Source organism: Pangasianodon hypophthalmus, chromosome 24, assembly GCF_027358585.1.
Source record: "Pangasianodon hypophthalmus isolate fPanHyp1 chromosome 24, fPanHyp1.pri, whole genome shotgun sequence".
NCBI lineage: Eukaryota > Metazoa > Chordata > Actinopteri > Siluriformes > Pangasiidae > Pangasianodon > Pangasianodon hypophthalmus.
Genome location: NC_069733.1, coordinates 7,130,041 through 7,148,607, shown reverse-complemented (window position 1 = coordinate 7,148,607; position 18,567 = coordinate 7,130,041). Strand labels below are relative to the sequence as shown.

Sequence of the window (18,567 nt, the reverse complement as noted above, 5' to 3'; positions counted from 1 at the left end):
GCAGCACTGTTGCTCCTGTTAGCTCTCTGTTAGCAATCAGAAATATCATATTGTGAAAATGTGTTTTTTCTCCACCTCAAGCTCTCTTTTTGACTCTTCTTAAAGAAAACAGTTCTACAAACTTATTTCGGCCCACTTTCAGACCCAGCCTAGCACTTTTTCTGCTAGCAGGTGTGAGCTGGACTCGTCAGTCAGTCCGTGTCAGGTGTGAGATTAAATGGAGCTGGTGTAGGACGCATGGCTGGCGGTGTGTAGCAGCAGCAGGAATCTCTAATGCAATCTTCACGGCCACCCAGAGGCTCCTCAGCGGAGAGCGGCGAAACAAAGCGCCTGTGTCGTGCTCACTCAGCCGAATCTGTCTCTCTGTTACATCATGTCGGCACGATCGTTAGGGGGCATGCAGAGATAACCCACACACACACACACACTGTGCTCCAGAGTGAGCGATCATTGGCAGGATTTGCATTGTTGAATGCTGACAAGTGTGAGCATTTTGCCTCAGAGGTGTGTGTGTGTGTCTGTTAGTGGTGGTGGTTATTTTCATAGTCAGCCATAAGTATAGAGAGCTCAGATGTGTGTGTATTCTGTGTGTGTGTGTGTGTGTGTTGGTAAATTTATTACATTTTATTTGGAAGTATATAGTGCTTTGTTTTGTGTGTGTGAGAGTGAGAGAGTTTTTTATTTTTTAATGCCAAGTTGGATGTATATAGAGCTCTGTTTTCTGTGTGTGTGTGTGTGTGTGTGTGTGTGTGTGTGTGTGTGCGTGTGTGCATTGTCTGAGAGAGGTTTTTTTTTTAAATAGCAAGTTGAATGTATATAGAGCTCTGTTTTCTGTGTGTGTATATGTGTGTGTTTTGGTAAGTTGTTTTGTATGTATAATGTGTTCTATGTATATAGGTGTTTGTGTGTGCATGCACTTGCTTTATTATCTGTATATATGACCTTGACTTCATGACACCTTTAATTGTGGTGTGTTTTTCAAAAGTGTACGTGAGGTACGGTTTGTGTATGTGTATGTTCACGTTCCTTGAGTCAGACGGGCTGCGTCCAAACACATAGAAAGACACACACTACACGGCGTGTATCATAGAGCGTGTGTGTGTGTGTGTGTGTGTGTGTGTGTGTGTGTGTGTGTGTGTGTGCGTGCGTGCGCGCGTGTGTGGTGTGTGTGTGAAGGGCGCTGTACAAGCCTGTTCTCTGTGATAGGTGACACGGTGTGGGCTCAGCTCCAGATGGGAGAGTATTAAGCTGTTAATAAATGGGGATTTTTCACTCCTCTTTCTGCATCTGTGGCATGACAGACACACATACACACACACACATACACACACATACACACACACACACACACACACACACACACACACACACATACACATACACACACTATTCTAATGAAGCTGGCCGGTCCAGATGGCTGCCTTATCATGGTCCTCTCCCCTTTTTTTCTCCTCACTCTGTGATGTGTCTCTATACACTGTAGAATGTATTAGTGTAGAGAGTATTGACTCATGGAGATGTAATATCTACTGTATTTTAATGGCGTATTTATTTTTAATTGCATATGAATGTCTTTTTCACTTCTTATTTAATATAAATGAACCCTGTTCGAGTGCTATGGGGATGTATCTATTTAGTATATTTTGGCTATGTCATCAGTTCATATTAAAACTATATAGTCATCATGAAAACTGTTGACTTTTAAGCTTGTATATAATCCAGTGAGGAAGAAAGGATGAAAACTGGATGAAAAAAATGGCGGATGGCTCCAGGAGCAGAGGGCACACCTTGGCAATCTTGGCAATGAGAATACATCCCACTTGCAATACTTAGAAATCTGTAAATGTCCATCATTTTGGTGGACAAAGGTTTGCACACACTTACAGCAAAATAAAGAGTAAAAGGAAAGTCACAAACAGTAAAAATGGTCAACCAGTATATAATAAGATATTATTATATAAAAAAAATATCAAAGTATCAGTTTGCATCTTCCTTTCTGAATGTGTACTGTATATTCTGTAATCATTTGCCTTAATGAAAGTGCTGTTTATTAAGACTGCTCACTGCCTCCTCTTTGGTATCCTCTGAACAGCATTTTGCGTCTCTCAGTTGTAATATGCGCTCCTCATTCTCCCTGACATCTTTGTTTAATTCTGTCAGATGTCACACACTGCCTTCTGTAAATCAGATCTGGTCTCCAAGGAGGTCAGGGCAAAAGTTTGACTGTCTGCTTGATTTCTTTCTTGCTTTTGTCTTATGCTTTGTATTGTCTAGTTGCAGTATACATCTAAATAATTTTTTTTGGCAGATACTTATAAAACAGTACCATACCAAATACCACTGGGGATGCAAACTTTTGCAGTCAACCTGACACCAATGAGGTCACCCTCGATTTCCTGCCTTGTTGTACTTCTCGGTGACTTTAAGCATCTTACCATAGTGTTCTTCACAATTGCATTTAATTTTAATTGATTAAAAGATTTAGGATTTAAATGTATTTGAATATTAAATCATTTTAGACTATAAGAGCGTTGTACAGATAGTTCAGAGTGAAGCCCAGATTACAAAACCTATACAAGCTCAGAGGAAAGATGTTTGCTCTACAAGCTTGCCCTTTCAGTAGGCTTGTCTTAATTATTTTTGTAAGTGCAAAGACGTTACAGTGATATTGAAACCAACTGTATAACATAGAAGTGTATTATGAAGCATGAGAGCACTGTGTCAACAGCAGAATGGGTGGAAAGTACGCTGTCAAGCCACGGAAATCCATTTCTGTATTTAAATGGCAGCATGCATCCTTACATAACTGTCACTATTTTACATACTGTATCAAGTCATATGTGCATACTCATGCTGTATCTGATACCAAGTGGAAAAAATGACTGTCATTTTTGTTACATCATTGATGGCGTATGTTACATCATTGGCTATCTGCTCATTTTCTGCTTCTGTGTCAAATTCATTTGCTAGTGAAGCAGGAAATGTTGGCCAAAGCTAATGAATCAGTTGATCGTTTGAGGCAGGTGCGCGGGCACACACACACATTTTTTTTTCCCGATTTTAATGTAATAATTGCTATTTACATCATCGACTGAAATCAGGGTTCAGAATGCATAGAAAATAGAGATTCTTATCCTGACGTGAATTTTTTTTTCATGAGTATAGAATGATTTGCAGTAATTTAGAGAGAGATGTTAGTGGCAGTAATAAAATAGAAGTTTATCTGAGGTGAATTCACTTGCACACTGCACCGCTTGTTGCTTTACCTGCCTGGATTTCACTAAAAAACACTAAACAGCCAGTAAAAATGTACTGAAATACTCTGCTAATAAAAAACTGAGTGAACGTAAGCTACAATATTTATTTGTACTGGATAAAAATAGAAACTAAAATTAGCTTTTTATGCCAAGAAAATCGTGATGAGGCAATTTCATACTTTTCACAGTGTTTTGTATAATTTTTTATTTATCCATAAAAATGTTGCTGATATTTAACTTTACACAGGAATTGTTCACGCAATTCGACAGAATCCCAAACAGCTTATTATTCACTAAATATGCTCTCTACTTTGGATGCGTAATTGTTGTTATGCATAATGGCATTGTTAACCGTAGACTGAAATTCAGCTACAGAAATCTGTCATTTCTGTACAACTGTGTACATGTAACATTTACTTTAAGATCATACTGAAATATTTGTACAAACCTGACAAAATGAAGTATGCCATAAATGCCATGGTTTTATTCAGAGCCCCAGTTCATGAGACTCGAGTCATTTAGGGAAATAAAGTTTAGGAAATGTCTGTTTTGATAGATACTTTGAGTGAGTAAACGTAAGTAAGGAAAAAATAACACTCTCCAGACTGTGTGGTTATACAAAAATAATCCACGCCAGGGGTGGTGCGACGCGACACGACACGAAGCGCTGTTACTGTTACCACCCCGAAGTGGTTTATTTTCATATAACCACATGGTCTAAAGTGGGTTATTCTGCTTATATCACAGAGGTTTTTTAATGAATACAATGTTTAATTTATTATTGAAGGACACGTCACACATTGTACTGGTTTATAGTTAAGATTTAATGATGTGGAACACATTCGAGAGGGAAGTTAGTTCCTGTTATCACTTTATAGCTGCGATAAACAGTCATTCTTTACCAGGCTTTCTCTCTCTCTGTCTTTCTTTGCCTCTCTGTCTTTCTCTGTCTCTGTCTCTCTCTCAAAAACCACAGCTTGTCATTTTACTGAAAAACCAGAATGCGTAAACTCCTCCGTCCTCAAGACTTTCCCATGCTGGGAAGCTATGCAAAGCACCGTGACCGTTAGAAAGCGCAGACACCCGAGTTAATAAACATTTGGATGTTAAATTCGTTTGGACAGCTCTGTAATACAGCATGGAGTACATTTAACTGTCGATTGTGTGTGATTTTTTTGTTTGTTTGTTTGTTTTTTTGTTTTGGATCAATTCATACAGATTGTTCGCGTCTACATTGATATTATAAAGTTTTAGTTTTTGATTTTTGTGGTGCGGATTTCAACTTTTCAGACCTGCTCAGCTTTTGCGGCTCACCAGCGCACCATGACGTGCTGCTCGAAAGCTGCTGGTGTAAATGGCTGTTTTTAGGACTGAGCACTGTGTGTAGTGTGCTGAGGCAGTGAAGCAGCGAGCACACTCAGCAGCATCATTCACGCTCCTTTTACTTTTATGTTAAGAGGAACTTCGATTCAGCAGAAGAAGAAGGAAAACAAAATGGCAGCTGTCTTTCTTGATTTATTGCGCCGTATCACTTGTTCGTACCCCACGGAGCAAAGGAGAGGGGGAAAGAGAAGAAAGGAGAGAGAGAGAGCAGGGTGTGATTTAAAAGCATATTATCCCTGTAATGCCTTCAGCACTAACACCTGAGGTGGTCATTAGGCAGCCATTATGTGACGTACGTGTGTGTGTGTGTGTGTGTGTGTACACACTTATGTTGGTTTGGCAGGAGAGCAAACTTCCAGCAGATACTGGCACTGTGAGACGTCTGATAGGAGTTTGTTCAAGCTTAGAAAAACATAAATTGTAGAAGTGAAAATAAGTTATCATCCTCTGTTTTAATTCTTTTACCCTCATTTAAAGCATATATCCTAATTACCATGTTTTACTCTGTCTTTCAGGCTCATTCTCTCTCTCTCCTACATTTTTTTGTCCCTCCCTTTTCCCTGGCGTCATTCTTACACTCTCTGTTTTTGACGTCCAGGTCATTCCCTCTCTCTCTCTCTCTCTCTAGTCTAAGTGGCTCCTAAAGTCTGGTCTAAGATCAGTGCATCGGTCCCACACCAAGGCCAAAGACAAACATTGCTCATTATTGATTATCCTTCGCTGACGAGCGTTCGGCGTTATCATAAGTCAGGGTTAATGCGCTGCTGCCTGATAAGCGACTGTCCTCATTTTTCACAGCCCATTCAGGAACTCTGTCTCGCTGAGGGTCAAAGTTTCACATGACACCTCCCTCCTCTTCCATCTGGAGCACAAACTTCTTATCACCCAGGTCCTAAGGTCAGCTGGACGACGGGATTGGAGAACATTACAGAGACGTTGTGGGAGGTCTCACTGTTTTTTTTTTTTCTTTTTTTTCTTTTTTTTTTTTTTTTTTTTTAAATTCGTCTCCTTCTTTTTCCCCCATGGCTCACTTTGTGTCTGTGACTAGTGTGTGAGAGCCTGTGATCCCCCACCTGCTTGTTTGAGGAGGATTTTCCCCACATGGGAGTTTACAAACAGATCAACTTACAGAGACAAAGTGCTCTTCATTAAGACTCCTCAGTTGTGTGTGTGTGTGTTTATGTCTTATCACTCGGCCACTGGTGCGAGACGCTCCGGTCAAGGCTGCGGTGGCGTCTCCTCTCTATCCGTCGCTCCCTCCCTCCCGCCTCGTCTCAGCTGTGGAGCAATGCGTGATCTGGCAGCGGACAGTACATGTCAGGGATTAATGCCGACCCCATGCTCTCAGACGCTCTGTCTCCGAACCGCTCTCCTGCAGATCCCCCCTCTAAGACTTCCTTCCTCCCTGATCTCTAGAGCACGGCCTCACTGCTGCAGCCTGTTTCCCAAAAAACAAGCCGCTCCGCTCTGATTGGTCAGAGCTCTGATTTGTGTCTTTCTCATGCAGGATTTGAGCAGCGGATATGCTCAGGTTAATTTTGTTGTGCCTTAGAGGATTGTATGTGATACGTGTTGGGTTCGGGTTGATCCAGCTGACTTAAAGGAATTTTTTGGTGAAAAATAAAATTTAATTTACACAATTTTCACATTTTCCAAATGTAGTCAATCAGCCAAGATGTTTCATGTGTGAGGTTTGTTTCTTTCATTTTGCTCTGGAGCTATGATATTAGTGGTGCTAATGAGTAGAGGAAATGTCTCGCTCAAAATCCTGTCTGTAGAGAAATGCCTCGAACCACATCCAGTTCTTAAGTGTCATACTTCACGCAGACTTGTTAAGGTGCATTTGACACAGTATGACTTAGTGTAGTATAAAAGGAGTCAAACTTTACAGTGTTACTGAACACTGATGTTACTGTGGCAGTCAGAATGGGCAACCAGAATGTATTTTTTTTTTTTTTTTCTTGGTGCATTTTGAGGTCGTTAATATTAACAGCCCAGTTTAAGGTTTGAAGGGAGAAGGGAGGATGAATGTATGGGAATAATAATCTAATTTGAATGGCAGGTTGTCTTGAAAACCGGGCGCTTTTTTAAAATTTTCTATTCTTTTCTTTGCCTTTTGCATAAATTGTAATAATACATTTTTTCTTTTTCTTTTGAAAAGGTAAAAGCATGAACTGAAAAATCACAAGGTAATTAAAAAAAAAATCTATTCATTCTTTCAGAATGACTCCACAAAACTAAGCTAAAATAAAATCTAAAACTATTATGTGATCTGCGTATTGACTGAGACATCATGCTTTCAGACAGTGTATTAAACCTGTAGCTGTGCAGCAAATTTTTTCTGCATCCACATTAAATATGAGCAATCCCTGCTATTTTATAAAATTGTGTATTTAAAAATGAGATTATGTACCTTAACTCTGATATTTAAAGCAATTGTATGACTTTGGATGAGACAGATTTCCAAAACTTGTCAACTTCATTCCTCTCATGGGTCAAACTAAAGAAGAAAAACATTAAGACACCAGACCTGTTTTGGCTGAATGACTGCATTTTTTTTTTATTATTTTTTTTGACAGTTAACGGTCTATGTTAACAATTTTGAATTCTCTCTTTTTAAGAATGGACAAACTATTTTAATATTTCCCAAACCATCTACGTGTCTTTTTCTCTTTTTAAATTTCCATGCATAAAGTTGCACTCTGCATTACGGCTGTGGACTATTTGGTTGTGGACATTTTTTCAGCCTGAGGTGACTAGTGACGTAAGTAACATTTCAGAGATGTACAGTGCTACCCCCGGTTTCAGAGCAAGCCATCCATCTCCATCCGGCCCGTGATCACCATCCACGTCACGTAAAGAGAGGGAGGTGTGAAGCACTTAGCATTCTTACCTGCGGGGCTTTCATTATCAAACTAATAAGACAATATTAATTACGCGACTCTGCAGCGCTCTAATTACGCTGACAGGCGGCCGCGATTGTGTCAAACTTGAGAGAATGTGCTCCACTGCGTCTCTGAGAGGGCAGGAAAGGCGGTCACTATGTGCTATATAGAATAATAACAATGGGAATTCTTCATCTGTCACTCACTGTGTGCACCTATGGGAATCCCCTTCTTAATGTTCCTGCATGGCTTATTTTCAGATATTTTGGTGAACAGGCATGTTCATACAGACTGCAAGGGCTGACAATGTATTATTTTATTTTATTTTATTTTTTTAATTAATTTATTTTTTCAAATATTCTATATTCACATCCAGTCTTGGTCATGAGTTCTTTGTGGGTGTTTCGTGTTGCTTCTTTATCCATTACATTACACGATTTATCTTCCAGGAAGCACTTGAACATTCGCTATTCCTTCTTGAACAGTGAGACACAGTGAGACGAACCCCATTTTTCCCCTTGTTTCGCTTTGCCGCCTTCTCCAGGATGGAGCAAAATCAAGCGGTTACGGGAGGTCCTGCTGTAATTTGATTTTGGAGGGAATGTAGTAATAATGATAGCTAGTTTATTTTATTTTTATTATTTTTTTTGAGAGGGGTATAGCTCTGAGCAGCACTGTCATTAAGAATCACTTTTTCTTTCGTAGTTTGCAAATACACAGGGTTAAAGTTCACCTTGATGAACTTGAAAGCGAAATTAACTGCTACTGGAAGCAAATTTCGTGGTCTGCTTTCTTTTCGTTGCATGTGAATGGCCAGACGAATGAGAGGTCTAGGGGTTAGATAATAGGCCTGAGGACCCTGTTGATATTTAATGTTCCAGATACTCATCTATAGCTTCACGTCTGTCCAATAAGAAGCCAGATCCCTGACCCCAGATCTGGGTCTGTGCCTCGGACATTACACACAGCTGCCAGCTGAAGAGACGTTTTCATGCACACACATACACACACCCTTATGTGAAAGATATTCCTATACGGGAATATCAGGACCAAACCCTGTACGTAGACATAGCGCAAATCCTCATGACCCAGTCCCAGGTATATTTAGAGAGCTGTCCACATTCTCCTTCCCTGCTATAATCACACAGAGCCACCTGAGACGCCGAAGCAATAACGGCGCACAAATGAAATTTCCTGCGAGGCTTATTGATATCATTAAACACAAGCATATTGCACTTCACAATCATTTTAGTCTTCATCAGAGAGCTTGACATTTAGTGAATTAGGTGCCGTTGAGCAGCCTATATCTTTACACTGTTTCACCCGCAGCTCCCTTCCGTGGATTCAGCGGATAGATCTGTCATCTCATTTGGGCCGGCTGACCGCTGATGGCTGCTAATATCTCATTGCATTAGCTCGTTTGGCCCTTAATGTGCTTTTGGTGTTTGTAATCAAATAAGCAATAGCTTATGTCCTTTGGCTTTAAATGAGTATGTTACCATGAGTGTATTATGATTGCTTCATAACTTTCTTTTCTTTCCCCCCACCTTTGCGTCATAAGGAGAAGAATAATTCTACCAGAATCAATGCAAACCTAATGACGAGTCCTGTCAGGAAAGTTCCCTTCTAACTCAAAATCTTGTGCCTCACTTTTAACAATACTCTCAGATAGCAAGATTATTCTAGCAGTGTGGGAATGCGCTTGTGTTTTTGAATGTACTGCCAATGCCACATTGTTAGAAAAATCATACTGCACAGGTAAACTTTTGTTTCAATACTCCTTTAATTTCCTCAACAATTGTTTTTCTAACAAAGCCGTTTTCTGACCCTGTGTTTGTACTAGTAAGCTACAAGTCGCTAGTGGCCATGTAGTGACAGATTAGCAAAGCAAGCTAGCTGTACTAGCTATGTACAATCTTCAGCGGCACCAGTGATCTCTACTACTTCTTTCTGAGCTTTATTTTTCTTCATAATGTCTTGATACACATTTTATGAGAGGTCATACAGGATATGACAAAAATCTTCTATTTTTGTGAACAGTAAATGGAAACTAATTGCATGTAGGAGCTAAATCTGGGAGTGGGGAACTAAACGAACGTCGGATCACATGCTCGATAAGGATTTGTGTGAGGAATCATTAAAGCCAGTGGGTTGGATTTGTCACTTTGCTGTGTCATACTGAAATTTACATAGAATTGATAAAATCTCAACTCTTGTGTTGTCGTTTTGTTGCTTGCCACTGTCGGAAACCAATGGAAACCAAATGGTCACTTGCCTCTTTGTTTGTTGCTAGTGTGAATGTAGGTTGAATGTGTATTTCTATTTAAGTCTAAATGTAATCCTAGATAGATTGTGATGGTAATAGTCTAATGAATCATCTTATAATTTAGGCGCTTAGATGTAATCCAGACGTTTATTCATTAACCTCCTGTTCCCAATCAGAAACCGAAGACCTCCCACAAACAATGCAAGGCAGTCAGGCCATCCCGGCAGCTGACCATCCCGGCTTTTCCAGCACGATTCCAGATTCCCGTCTGTCCGGGTGGGCGCCAAAGCCCTCCAAACATCATGAGCTTGGCATGGATGATAATTCCTGGTCTTCTTTCCTCCATGCTCTTAAAGTCATCCCACCAACCCTAGAGAGCCAAATTCGTCTTTACACGAGTGGCTCCTTCCTGTCGCCTCACAGATCCATCAAATAAACCCTTGTTTTTCCAGCTGCTGCGTATCAGGGTTGTGGGGGACAAGAACAAAAAAGAAACCACCGAAAGTTGTTGATGTCATTGAAGCATGAAACTTTCGGCCCTGGGTTGAATTTGCACCGAGTACCAGTTCCTAAGTCATGTAGCTGCAGGGATAAACATACCTTACATCAACTCTCGGCTTGTAGTCGAGATTTTTCTGCCTTTGGGGCTGATAGACTCTGTGCTCTCTGCTCAGAACAAGAGCAATCCAGACACTCCCAATTATCTTCCTCGCTCAGGGGGTCTCAGATCTAGATATATGTGTGTGCTCTGAACATATGCAAAGAAGTACATGTGCTTTGCTTACAGTCCATGTAAATTCAATATTGTTGTAGCTGTATATGTACACAGATGTGGTTTGTGTGTTGCATCAGAACACAGTAATACTGTGCACGTCCTAAACCATTTGACAAAATGATCCATGTGTTTATGGAATAAAATGCACTATTTAATGACCTGAACTATCTCACGTCTCCTCAGCCATCTTAATTTACGCATACCAAAGCCGTGTATTTGGCTTAGCTCAAAGTTTGTTATGCCTAATACTGATGGCAAATATGGGTCATTTTTTTTTTTTTTTTTTTTTTTTTAATTACGCTTGGAATACAAATAAAGATGTCTCCTCTTCTCTCCTGCAGATCATCACGCAGTATGTTTATGAGCTCCTGGAGAAGGACTGTAAGCTGAGGAAAGAGATGCTCCCAGTAAGTGCTGCTGAAAGAACAGAGAGGCTCTTATGCTGTTGAATAATGCCGCTGGGGATGAAACGGGGTGTTAATGAGAAATTCGCATGTAAAAACACTAGCCTGAATTCTCTGGATTTTCTGTCTCATAATTCCCTGATTATTTATTTCATCTTAATGAAATAATTTCTGACTTTAGGCTTGTTTTTTATATATATATTTGAAACAACTAGTCTTTAATCTTTTTGTTTAAATATGCTTACACTGACTTCATTAAGTAGCATATGTATTAGTCATGCATGCATGCATAAAAAAAAAAGCTTAGGATTTCTCACGTTATTATTTTAAAGACAAAGCACCATTTTACATCGCTGCTATTTGTAGTTCATAAATAGAGCGTGATTCATGTCATGTTAAAAGAGCAGTATATTACTGTACGTAAATCACACGAGAGAAAGTGGAAGTTTTTACAAGCTGTAAACGGCTTTAACTGTGTGTAGTGTTTATCTCAGAGACTCGCCCGTGTTCTTGTCAGTAGGGGGAATTTGATGGGTTCAGTCATGTGTGACAAACTGCACTTAGCTGCAGGTTTTCCGTCTTTTCATCAATGGCCATTTAAAGGAGAGGCTTAAAAACGTGAGGTATAAAAGAGGCAGGAATAGACGCTGACGTTACAATTAGAATGTAATAGGTTAAAACAAATGACCCAGCACGCAAAGCCGTATCGACCTCAGAGTTATCTGTACGGATCCACAATCAGGGAGAATATAATAGAAATGCAAGGCAGTTTAATAAAGTCATTACAGACAGACAGACAGACTGCAGGAGCCGTCTGTCTCTCTGCGTAGTGCCATTCATAATGAATGATTCCAGACTATGAGTCACTGCACTGTTAGTGTATCTGGTGCACTTCTTTAATGAAAGGAGAATAAATATAGTTGTTGACATAACAACAAAGGATTGAAGGTTTCACAATCCGTCAATACCAAAAACAGTGATTATAATAGAACTACAGCTTGCACAGATTCATTCAAATAATGATTAGTACAATATAAAATCTGAAACTTTATCAAAAAGTCAGAAGTGCAAACTAGAGTGGTCCGAATGAATTTGACTACTCGTGTAGCCTGAGTGAGAAGAAGAAGCAGATTTGTGGTCGGGCTATTCGTTTTTTTAATTCGTAGATGCCCACCATACATGTAGGCTCAACAGTCAGAAAATAAACTCTACTTCCTGTTGACGTTTGGAAGACACAAGTTTTAATTCTGTATGTTTAAGCATAAGAATGATTCATATGCTTCTGAATCTCGCCGACTTGCGGTTAAACATATTGAGACAAAATAAAGACGCTATCCTGACTTAAATAATATTTTTACTTGAGATGCAGGGAGAGAACAGCACAGCTCATAGCCAAAATGTTTGCTAACAGTGATTTTTTTGTCAAAGCCACAAACACACACAAAAAAAAAAACTTCATCAGGCGAGGATAAGACCTATGGCTAAACAAACGCTTAATTCCCAGGAAGTCTTATCCTCCCTCATTAACCTTAGTCTGTAATAATGCACTTAACTAGCTAGCTAGCTGACCGTACGTAATTACATTACATTAGTTGTTTAGTCGAGCCAGGACTGGGCAGCACACTGGAGCCTTCACTTGCCCTTTGGACTAGCGAATGAATTTGATACTATTCAAATTGTTCTTAAAAAAAATCGACATTTGAATATTAGAGATATTAATGAGTTCTAATATTAGTCACCTATTGTAAGTCTATGGAACCATACTTTTTTCTGAAAAGTTTTGGCCAAGTGACTCTTTATGCCTACAAAAAATGGAATAAATCCATTTCATTTTTGGCATACTTTATTGTTAATCTTTTTTTTTTTTAAATACTCATCAATATTCTAATAAAGTAAAAAAAAAAAAACCCTAACAAATAATACATTTTAAGTATTCATTGATGCATTTAAAACGTGCATTATTCATGCTTTTTTGTGACTGAATCTCACACGGTGTTCTATTGACCATCTAGTGCAATATGTAAGATTATGTTATACACTATGTAGTGAGAATATATAGTGAATAGAAAGCTATCTATATTTAGCATGACTATATTAAATGGGGTGTTTTTTTTTTTTTTTTAAAAGGGGGATATTGAACTAAATATCAAGACATATAAAAATATCAAATTATTATTTTATTTGCGTTATTAAAAAAGGACACAACTTTCAGCTTCGGTGATTTATATGATACCAGCACATAGTGTAGTTAATGTTCATTTGAGAGATCAAGTGCAAATCCTGTAATGAATCTGTGATTTGTAAGGAATTCTCCTGACTGGATTGCATTTTTTTTATTCAAATTGTAGTATGTAGTATGATAGATTTAGTCTATGTAGTGTACTTATTCTTACGTAAATTGTCATTTTAGATTTTTAGATCTTGAAACCCTTTATCCTTTTTTTGTGTGTGTTTTACTGTTTGCAGTTATGCATTTTTACTTAACGCTAGCATCCGGACTTTACAGGTGGATGCAACAGAGAGTGAACCAAAGAGCTTCATCTATCTGAGCGAGGACGCGCTGACGAACCAGGACAAGCTGCTGGTGTTGATCCATGGCAGCGGCGTGGTGCGAGCAGGCCAGTGGGCTCGACGCCTCATCATCAACGAGGACCTGGACAGCGGCACGCAGATCCCTTTCATCAAAAAGGCCATGCAGGTAAAAGCGGCCGACTCCTCAGCTTAACACTTTATGGTACATTGATTTATGGGTTAGTTTGAATTTCCGATGGTGTTATTGTTCCATGGTTTGAGGCATGATTGAGGTCTTTGACTATTGAGGTGTTATGATGGTCTGAATTGATGTACTGCTACTTTAGGTACATTTATATTGTGAATTTAACTCTTCTGGCCAATTTGTTCTTAAATTGGTACCAATTATCTTGACTGTGCTGTCTAGAGATTAATGGTCATTTAAGTGAAGATGTGAAATCTCCTGAGCTGCACCGCTCTGTTTTAATTGAGAAGTGGATGTCTCATGAGGTGTAAGGACATTCTATAGTCAGAAGAGGTACTGTATGTGTATAATATTCTTATTTTTGTGTGTATGTTCACTGAAACATATCGTGTTCTATGTCGTAAGTGCGTTGTTGAGCATGTTCTTGCTGGTGTTGCTCATGTTCAAGCCGTCCCTGTATTTGTTAAACTGTCGTCACGTGTAGTTTTTGACATGGCAAAACTGACTCTTTTAATAAAGAGAAAACTATTCTAAAACATTAATATTATTCGTAAAATTATAATACTGCCTTCTGATAATTTTCACCCTATTTGGTTTATGTGATACAAATGCATAGTGTAGTCCTGCTAATGTTTACACTATGACTAAAAGCAAACACTTGAAGAGTCAGGTTTTTCAAATGAATTAATCCACAAATAATCAATTAATTGGCTTAAATATCACTTATAAATGAGAACATATGTAATATACACTCGCTGAGCATTTTATTAGGAACACCTGTATACCTACTCATTCATGCAGGTGTCTAAGCAGCCAATTGTGTGGCAGCAGTGCAATGAAATACTTAAAGTAGCACTTTAATTTAAAAAGAAATCTGTTATCTGTGTGCTTTTCTTGCTATATTACATCCCCAACAGCGTTTTTAGACTGATTCTTAGTCTGTGACCTAGTGAACCAGTATCAGGATGTATTTATTGACAGAACCTTCGAGCACTTCTGTAAGTCGCTCTGGATAAGGGCGTCTGCCGAATGCCATAAATGTAAATGTAAGTGCATAAAATCATGCAGATTCGGGCCAGCAGCTTCGAGTAATGTTCACATCAGCCATCAGATTGGGAATAAATGTGATCTGTGATTTTGACCGTGGCATGATTGTTAGTGCCAGACGGGCTGGTTTGAGTATTTCTCTAACATCTCCTGGGATTTTCACGCACAACAGTCTCTGTAGAAAAAAAAATCCAGTAAGCGGCAGTTCTGAGGACGGAAACACCTTGCTGAGGAGAGAGATCGACTGAGAATGGCCAGGCTGGTTTGACTGGACAGAAAGGCTACAGTAACTCAGATAACCACTCTGTTCGATTGTGGTGAGCAGAAAAGCATCTCAGAATGCACAACACATTGAACCTTGAGGTGGATGGGCTACAACAGCAGAAGATCAACAGAAGTGCAGAAGTGAAAAATCTGTAGTGATGCAATCATGTCAGCATGGACCAGAATCTCAAAGGAATGTTTCCAACATCTTGTGGAATCCATGCCACAAAGGATTGAGGCTGTTTCAGAGCAAATGGAGACCAGTGTTAGTATAGTGTTCCTAATAAAGTGTTCGGTTAATGTATCATTCAGCTTTCCTTTTTTTCCCCCCAATGTTTTAACATAAAACAAAACCGTGAGGAACAACTTAATATTTAACATCTCTCATTAAACTATGAAATTTCTTCACATATTTTACTGCTCCATCAAAAAAAAATATCAAGTCCCTTCCATGAACTGGCATTCAGTGCTGTAACATCGACTGTTTAGTATATTTCAAAACCAAGCAGGATTATTCGTGTGCTTTCATTTTTAATTTTTATGCTGTGTTTTGCATATGCTGCATTATATCATGCTTTTATCAGTGTTTTTGATGTTGCTCGTTCCCGCCATCATGCATCATGTTCCGTCTGTGATATGTGCTTTCTTTCATGGCGTGCATGGGAAGAAAAGAGCACAACTCGACCTTGTGTTTCCTGTTGGTCACACTTTTAAGGGTCACGGATTCACATTTACACAAACACTGCACAAAACAGGATGGAACTTTTTTTTTTTAGCATTCAGTCTGACACTGCGGTTCAGATTCTTGTTATCTGTCTATCGCCTATATGCTGCAAGTGAAATCAGCTGGTTTGTTTTTTGTGTTCTTTAAAACTATATATATATATATATATATATGTATATACACTATACTATACTATATACTATATATTTTACATTATATTACATTTGCGTTGGTCGAGTAAACCACGCATCAAATCTGAGAATCAACATTTTTATAATTCTTAAATCGATTAAGTCGATTAATCATTGCAACTCTAGTTAACTCTGTATGTTTCCTAGTACGAAATTATTTGCTTATTAAATGCAAATGCATCCAGTGTGTGTGTGTGTGTGTGTGTGTGTGTGTCTATACATATATATATATATATATATATATATATATATATATATATAATGTGTGTGTGTATATATATATATATATATATATATGTATATATATTTGTATTATATTAGAAAAGAATGCAAAATAGAATGCAAAATAAAATTTCATTACTGGTCTCAGACTTTCGGACTCCACTGTGTGTGTGATATATGTATTCATTTATAATATGTATTCATTTATAATATAATATTGATTTATTTATTTTGTATATTTTATATATGTTTTTGGCCCTGCTGAGGCCCTGCTTGATTTTGCAGCCTCTCTCTAGCACTCTCTCTCTCCTGCTTCCATACAGTAGGCATTGATTTACGCAACAGAAACAAGCCGTTTGTAGTTATGTGTGTACTGTAAACTGTAATTTAGATTTTCATTTCTTTTCTCTGTCGGAGAGCGTCTCCCCCAGCTGTACGCCAGGCTAGTCGTTTGTCACGTCGCCCACTGCTACCTGTATAATTTCATCGGCCTCTGCGTTCAAATTGACTTAGGGGAGATCTCCCTCTCTCTTCCATCTAAATGTCATAAAACACACACGCATCTGTGTCTGCCGGCGAAGTCCCTCTCCACGCAAACCATGGAATGCAAGATAGAGATGATGAGTGTGTGTGTGTGTTTGCGTGCTTGAGAGCGCTTCTGAGTGCACGTTTGAATAAACGTTTGAGTGTGTGTTACCGTAAAGTGGCTTATTGCGTTCGCCGTAGAGGTGCATTGTGGGGGATGTACAGTGACAGCTGGTTGCTGCTGACCATTCATCACACTAAATAAGCGCCATGCCTTCTGGGCTCTGACATCATCATAATAGCATTTACAGGAAGAGCGACCCCGCGGGCCAGAATGCCTGCGTCCGTCCTGCTGAGAGCATCTGCAAGTCAGCTTGTGCTTTTTGAAGTGACAGGTTGCTTTCATGATTTTCTGGGTGATAAACAAGGATGCCTGAAGCTGCGGTGGTGCAGTATACAGATATGATGGCAATATATAATCATAAGTTATCTCAAAATATATATTTTACATTTTAACAGTTATACAGCAATCATCAGCAGTTTTATAATGCCTTCAACTATCATGATATATATGATATGATATATTTGTAACCACATTGTCCACTACCTCAGGCCATGTGTTAACTCTGCTGATCTGGCATCTTTTTTTTTTTTTTTAATTTATTTATGTTTTTTTTATTTTTTAATTTCTCAGATTTTTAATCTGCTCAATAAGGCATCATGAGATGAAAATAAGTTGCTGATAACTGCCCCTGTACCTCCAGATGGTCAGCATCCTGTCAGTGTATGATTTAAAGGAAAAAGTCTCAGTTAACACTCATAGGAGTGTAGCTTGACAGCTATAGCCGAGTAAACAGGCAGTGAAATTGAGAGAAAGTGAGTAGAGACTGAAAATCAGCACAGGAGAAAGTGAGAAGACTCCAGGAAAGCTAAGTAGGTTTCACTCGGCAAAGCCTGCGGAGGACGAGAGAGGCTTTTTATCTCTCTCCCATCTCAGGTGGGCTTTCCTACACCGGACCAAAGATCAAGTAGAACCCGTCCATCTCTGTTTCATCACATCCTCCTCTCCTCCTCTCTCTCTCTCACTTCTTTGTCTGCTCTTTCTCTTCCTTGTTCGGTTCATTAGCTCAAATTGAGCAGCAGCGTTTTTTATATATATATACACACACGACGTGTTTTCTCCCTGTGTGTGTGAATAGAGCACAGGTTTAAAGAGTGAAGCTGAGCTCGCTGTCAGTGTGGATAATGAAGCTACATCTCTTTTAAAGGTGACTGAAGATAGCACCTGCTTGGGAAACAGTGTGGCACTTGGTGGATATGTAACTTTTAATCATTGTTTACTTTCCTGCATTTGGAAGGTACTTGTCTTTGGAATTAATAGTGTGTGTGTTTCAAGTAGGAAACGTACCCACATATAAAATGTATAAAAGTGGGTACACACATACAGCAGTGTGGTTATTTTTCAGTGTATCTGACAGCTACAGGGAATTTTGTCTTTCTTTATTATTATTTTTTTCCTCCAACTCACTGGTAGGGCTTTCACAGTTTTCGTTCTTTTTAATCATGCTAATCGTGCAGTGTTTTCTAAACATTTTTGTTTTTTCCCCACAAATTAATATGCTTTAAGGTTTGAGATGCAGTATTGTCACGTCCCATCGGCGTTCCAGGAAATCTCACCTTTCTACGCTACTTTAATTTAATTTTAAATTAAATTAAATCTTACTCACAAAATGATTTTTGAAATGGTCTTCCTTCAAAACTGAGATGTAACATTTTGACCACATGTAGCAACATCCTGCAAAAAATTAGTTCTAGATGCAAATGCATGTATATTAATAGCTTGTGTTTCTACTAGTGTCAGAAACTGAAGCTGAAATCTACTTTTCACAATTGGAACAATAAAGCAAT

At 38.8% G+C, this 18,567-nt stretch overlaps 1 protein-coding gene across 2 annotated transcripts in view; it reads left to right on the top strand.

Moving 5' to 3' along the window:
- The window catches only part of fam172a (family with sequence similarity 172 member A), a 167,497-nt gene that overhangs the window by 16,096 nt on the left and 132,834 nt on the right, over positions 1-18,567 (top strand). The window contains exons 5-6 of one of the 2 annotated variants that reach the window (XM_026931208.3): positions 10,908-10,973; positions 13,477-13,668. The exons of the other annotated variant lie outside the window; for it this stretch is intronic. Coding sequence (XP_026787009.2) covers positions 10,908-10,973; positions 13,477-13,668 — 258 coding nt within the window. The remainder of the gene's footprint in view (positions 1-10,907; positions 10,974-13,476; positions 13,669-18,567) is intronic. 2 annotated transcript variants of the gene reach the window in all.